The 6,365-nt window shown below is 32.2% G+C and overlaps 1 protein-coding gene across 1 annotated transcript; it reads left to right on the top strand.

The window, feature by feature from the left end:
• The first annotated feature begins 5,146 nt into the window (after positions 1–5,146).
• LOC104596245 (uncharacterized) lies at positions 5,147–6,333 on the top strand. Its single transcript, XM_010257323.2, has 2 exons — positions 5,147–5,382; positions 5,497–6,333. The coding sequence occupies exons 1-2, from the start codon at positions 5,326–5,328 to the stop codon at positions 6,094–6,096; spliced, it is 657 nt and encodes a 218-aa protein (XP_010255625.1). The 5' UTR covers positions 5,147–5,325; the 3' UTR covers positions 6,097–6,333.
• Positions 6,334–6,365: the final 32 nt, after the last annotated feature.

The raw sequence follows: 6,365 nt of genomic DNA, 5'->3' as shown, positions 1-6,365 counted from the left end.
TTAGGAAACTAACTATCCCCCATTTTCTTCTAAATTATCTCTAAGACTCTATCTCTAATTCCTATTTATCTTCTCACCCACTTTTCATCTATATCTATCTAAAGAAAGTTTCAATTAAAAATTTCACAATTATTTAAGTATTATAATGAAATTATGTAATAATTTTAAAATGTTTACTAAAAATACAAAAAATAATTATAATAGATTTAATAATATTTATATAATTAATAATTTTATATTTTTATGAAATCCATAATGAAGTTATATAGTAACAATATAAATAATAATTTTATGGATTATTTAATTTAATAACTAAATAATATTTTAAAATTTTAAATAAAAAATATTTAAATGTTACTCAAATAATAAAACTTAAAATCATAAAATAAAATATTATTTAAATATTTCAATAACTAAATATTTTAAATAAAAAATATTAAAAATATCAAATTAATTGTATAACAAAATATTAATATTACGTAATAACTTTAAAAGAAAACAATATTAAATATTTCGCAGATTATTTAACATAGCTAAATTTTAAATAGTTAAAATAATGTAAATTATGTAATGAATTGAAAAAAAATATTAATATTTTAATTGATAATAATTTTATATTTTAAAAAATGTAATAATGAAATTATGTAATAATAGTATAAATTATAATTTTATTTATTATTAAATTTGATAAATAATTAATATTTTGAAATTTAAATAATAGTATTATTTATATTATTAAATTTGATAAATAATTAATATTTTTAAATTTAAATAATAGTATTATTTAAATAATTAAATAACATTGTAAACAAATAAATTTTTAAATACTTTAAATATCAAAGTTTTAATAACTAAATCATATTTTATATATTATTTCAAAAACAAAAAAAATATTAAATAATGAAATCATGTTATAACTTTGAAAATTTACCAAAAACATAAAAATAATTATAATAGATTTAATAATATTTGATAATAAGCATACAAAATATAAATAATTAAAAAATAAATAAATAATATTATAAATAACTAATTTTTAAATGTCTTAAATATAAAAAAAAATTAATACTAAATCATATTTTAAAAAAACAAAATATAAATTAAATAATGAAATTATGTAATAACTTCAAAATTTTATTAATGACACAAAATTCTTGGAGCTTTATTAGTTATTTATTACATTTCCAATAATTAGTGGTGATTAAACTATTGTTATTTGTTAGAGATTAAACTATCAATTTAGCTGAAATTAGGAGTGTTCACTAGGCAGTTCAATTTGGTTGTAGAATGTTTGGCCAGCGAAATTGATCGGATCGAGTTGGGGAATTGGTCACTCGAAACTATCCAACTATTAATAGAAACTAACCAACTCAAGTTGTATCAGTCAATGTTTTAAATACCAACCCAGAGACCGATCGACTTTTGCATATGGGTTGCGGTCACCAGTTCAACCGTCCTAGTTGAATGAGTTTGACTATTCCACGTTAGTACTCTATATATTTATACACATATATAAATGTGCATATATGTATATATGTGTGCAAATACATATTTTATCAATAAATAGTGTATAATTATGTTTTACATATAATATATGTATTAAATATTTTAGACTAAGAAATTTGGAAATTATTCCACTTTCTTATATTAAAAAAAATATATTTAAAATATAAAAATATTAATATATATATTTATAATTGGGTTGGTTCAATTTTGATTAGTTTACAAATGATCAAATCGAAACTAACTTGACTTGGTCGAGTTGGGAAATTGTTGTAAAGCCGACCAGAAATACCAGAAAGTGGCCAACTTAGGTTGAGTTGGGTCAATTTCATCAGCTTGATGAACATCCCTATATGAAATTAATTATTATTATTTTTATGTTGCAAAAAAATTATTAAAATGTTATATAAAATATAAATAATTATTAATTATTTAAAAATAAATTATAAAACAGTTATCTTAATTATTTAAAAATAAACAAAATCCATATATCATACGGATTCTCACTAGTAATATTCTATAAGAAAGCCAGTATATTTTTAATTCTTCTTATGTCTGGCTTCACTTGAAAGATGAAACTAAATATGCATCAATTAAGAGGACTGAGGACCCGAGATTGGAAAATGATGATCTAGGAAAAATTAAGTAGAAGGAACGGTAAGCATTAATTATTTGCAAATTAAGTTTCATTTTTCACAGCTATTTTATTATGTGCAAATAAACATCATAAAATATCTTCTAGCGAAAAAAAAACACAAAATACCAATTTAAGGGCATTCTTAAAACATGAATGTTTTTGTTTTCAGTTGTTTTTGAAATTACCACATCATCCAAAAAACAAGAATACATTCCTAAACAGTGTTTATTTTAAAAATTAAAAATAAATTGGTTTTGTTTCATAAACAACACATGCTCTCTCTCTCTCTTCCGAGGCCTTATTATTCCTGATTACTTGTCATCCTGTAGAGGCTTAAGAAACATTAACCTGAAAACCCGACCCACTTAAACCAATCGAATTTTCTTGGACTCGGACCGACTAAATGCTTTAGCAACAGTGATTTTAGTTTAAATATCTTTAATCATTCCTCTCTGTGGGTGGGTTATAACTCTCATCATCAATCTCAATAATTAATAATTAATAATCTGGTTGGGTAACATCCGAGTCCGACCCACCTCCCCCTAAAACACCCACAATGCCATATTATTTTGTTCTTGAACACAATCAATCATATAATATCAAACGATGTAGTGTATGTAAGGGTACAAAAAATGGTACGATTTCAACCATACGTGTGTTGACCCATCCAGACATGTCTCCTCTAATGGTTTGTATTTTCAATTCAACCAGATTCTTTCTTGATTTACCCAAAAAATAAATAAAAAAAAAAAAAAAACCCAGATTGGTTCTTTGAATTTTCCTGTGATAGCACCCATAACTTGTCCATGTATACTTCGCTTCACCTTCTCTCCCACGTTCTGTGTTTAAAGAATTTTGCTTGTGAATTGGAACAATAAAATAGCAAGAAAAGAACAATCGATCTCATGACCCTAATTTTTTTAAGCTTAACGTCGGCATCCACTTCCCTTCTCTCAGTGCATCAGACAAGGGGAACCTAACTATATATTTTGTTGAATCCCGAGACCACCACCAGACAAAACTTTAATGGGGTGGCTTCTTGATTTTTATTTCATATCTTTTACAACTGAAGCAACTTCATCACACTTTGATCCAGATTGGGTTGTCGGGGCAAAACAATATGTTGTAACTTTATAATTGGCTAATCCTATTAATCTATTACATCTTCTTTTTACTATTTGTTTGGTATATTCTATTATGGTTGGGCTGCTCAGTCTTCTCAAAACAACCTGTCCTGGTCGGCTGTGGCTCGATTTGCTAGGGATAGCAATTCTTTACTCTAGCATGAACCTGCCTGGCTTCTTCCCGGTTCAGGATTTGGTCGGCTTGTCCCAATTTCAAATCCAATTCATGGGCAAGCATCCCAGATGACCCACTTAAAAAATCAGCCCTAAAGCTACTGAATTTATTCTTGGGGTTTTTATTGTTCAGTCCACTCAAGCTTCAGTATATATTCTTCATAGCTAGTTAGATTAGATATACGGGGCCACCAATTAAGGTCATGTTTGGTTTGCAGGAATAGAGGTCTAGAATTGGAATTGGACCAATTATTTGGTTGGGTAGAATCGAAATCGCATTCCTATTCTTGGTGGAACGACATTCTCCCATTTGAGGGAATAATCATTCTTTTCCTTTCCCTTGGAAATGAAATCCTATTCCATCTGATTTCAATTTTCATTCTGACTCCTATATGAATCAAATAGATTATGAGAATAGACTGTTTTGATTCTGACTCTAATTCCGATAACGAACCCTAAATTTGAGACGGAATAGGGTGGTCATTCCTTCCCTCAGTCTTGTCTCAACCCAACTGAACTGATGATAACTGTCACCCTCCAAATGGGTTGGTATATGTTTATGGATTGCCATGGGCAGATCTGAAGTTCAGTTGTTGAAATGGGTTCGGCTCCTTGGAACAACCAGTATGCTCAGAATTTGAATAAAAATACTAGAAACGATATATACAATTTTGTTGGCTGCTTGCAATTGTTGCATAAATGAACGTGGCTCTTGTTTAGTTTGTCTCGGAGAAATGGCACCAAACCAGATTTATCTCTGCGTCTTCCTCTTTTATCCGTGTTATGGTCTGTCTAGTCTAGGACATTACAGCTACTGCATGAATATTTCGGGAATGGCATAAAGAAAACCAGATATTTCTCATCTTAGATTAGACTAAGCTAAGTCTTAACTCTTAACTATTAAATAAATCAATAATGTAATAATTAAGCTGCTAACTGGGAAGCTTACAAAAGATTAATTAACCCCTAAATGACAATGCTACTCTTGGTGTCATTGCTGGAACTAGTTGGTCGCATGCATGCTGTGTTCATGTTTTGGTTTTATTTATATATGTTATTTTTAATTAATTAATCCTTGAATGCCATTATCAGTGTTTTAGACAAGCTAGAAATTGTATATTGAACTAGCTAGAAAAGAAAGACCTACATGATTCAATTGTCCTCTGTTGAGCTGAACCCCTTTCAGAGCTAGCTGCTCATTGAGTCACTGCTTCAACTGTCCGGTCCAACCCGAGTCTAACAACAATATTGTGTAGTGTTGCAAAAAAATCTTTTTGCAAATGAACAGTATTATTATTTTTATTTGATTCTTTTTTTTTATAATACTATTTGATTCATAAGAATATTATTTCTACTATGCAAGAAAACAAAACAAGTAATCATCCTGATGACATGTTGCCCACATGCAAATGGTTGGCTTATTGCACAACCCACAGTGATCATCTGATCCTATTGGATGTTTCTCCCTCTTGTCTGATTGTCAAAAATAAATTCTGATCGAATGGTTGGAATCATCAGAATATATTTCAATATTTTATTCCATGGGAATATCTTAGTTAGGGACCCATGTGATGGCAGGGTACCAAGTGCCAACACCCCGACATGTGAGGCAAATTGGTGAGGACTGAGGAGCACAGCTTCCGACTCTAGTGGTGGAGAATTATTAGTCTATTAATGCTAGATTTGTTTAATATATTTCGATGTTCTGTTCTAAGGTTGCCAGTTGGAATGACACCGTCCCTTCAATTATCAACAACTGACCAGCTGCCCCGGTTGCTATATAAATCCACCCACACGCTAGGCCAAAAGCCCTATAGAGTTCAAAAGTAGTTGAAAGTTGAAACAATCAAGGGTTGAGTGATTGAGTCTGAGTTGAGAAACACAGATATGGCTTGCTGGTCTGCTGAAAATGCTTCTAAAGCTTATCTCCGAACCCTGAAGATGGTGAGTATGAGCAACTCCATGAATCTCACAGACCCACCATTGCTACTGCTTGGACTAGCTAGGTTGAACTCTCTGCAATTGATCTCATATGGGTTGCTTTTGATTTTGTTGTAGGGAAAGAATGCAAAGGAGCCAGACGTGGCCGAGTTCGTCTCTGCGCTGGCCGCAGGAAACAGCTCGCAACTGATGGTGGAGGTATGCGCGGGGGCTGCAGGCGCAACCACGCTAGCTCTAGTTGCCGCGGCTCATCAGACTGGTGGGAATGTGGTGTGCATCGTTCCTGGGCTGGAGGAACTCCTTTCATCAGAAGAAGCTCTAGGAGTCAATGCCGATTGCGTTGAGTTCGTGATCGGAGAAGCTCGAACCCTCCTGTTCAATGATTATAGAGGAGCGGACTTCGTTCTCATAGATTGTACTCTGGGGGACTACGAAGGTGTTTTCCGAGTAGTGCAGGCGGGTGCAAAGAAGAATGGTGGGGCTGTGGTTGTGGGATATAATGCATCCAGCAGAGGCTCTGGGTGGAAAAGTGGATCGAATACGCAGTTGTTGCCCATAGGACAGGGGTTGCTGGTGACCCGGATTCCGGCAACCCCCAAAGTTGGTGATGGTGGTAGTTCCAGGAGGAGTCGGTGGGTTGTTACAGTAGACAAGTGCACAGGTGAGGAGCATGTGTTCAGGATCACATCTGCACACAGGAACGGGATTCAAGCTTAGATCTTTTGTCTCTATATATGTTTAAAAGTTAAAACTCTTCCTGCTAGCCAGGTAATAGAATACCGAGCGGTGGGTTAGAACTTAGAACAAATCTCCGCTGAGCGTTTGCTGTGAGAGAGTACAGAGAGAGCAAACTTGTAAATATTGCTTTGGACATGTATTACCCACATAGCCTTTTTGTTTTTTGAGGGGTTTTCTTGTTCCTTACCTTGTATTTATCTTTGAAAATTTTGTTAATTAAGCAAACCCCTTGTAATCATTTCCAGATT

This window comes from Nelumbo nucifera, chromosome 1 (assembly GCF_055504915.1).
Source record: "Nelumbo nucifera cultivar China Antique chromosome 1, China Antique-T2T, whole genome shotgun sequence".
NCBI lineage: Eukaryota > Viridiplantae > Streptophyta > Magnoliopsida > Proteales > Nelumbonaceae > Nelumbo > Nelumbo nucifera.
This window is presented reverse-complemented; position numbering and strand designations above follow the sequence as displayed.

Bases quoted from the DNA above. Each gene is read 5' to 3' on its own strand.
- LOC104596245 (XM_010257323.2), top strand. From the start codon at position 5,326: ATGGCTTGCTGGTCTGCTGAAAATGCTTCTAAAGCTTATCTCCGAACC. The intron at 5,383-5,496 runs GTGAGTATGAGC...ATTTTGTTGTAG, and splicing joins ATCTCCGAACCCTGAAGATG to GGAAAGAATGCAAAGGAGCC.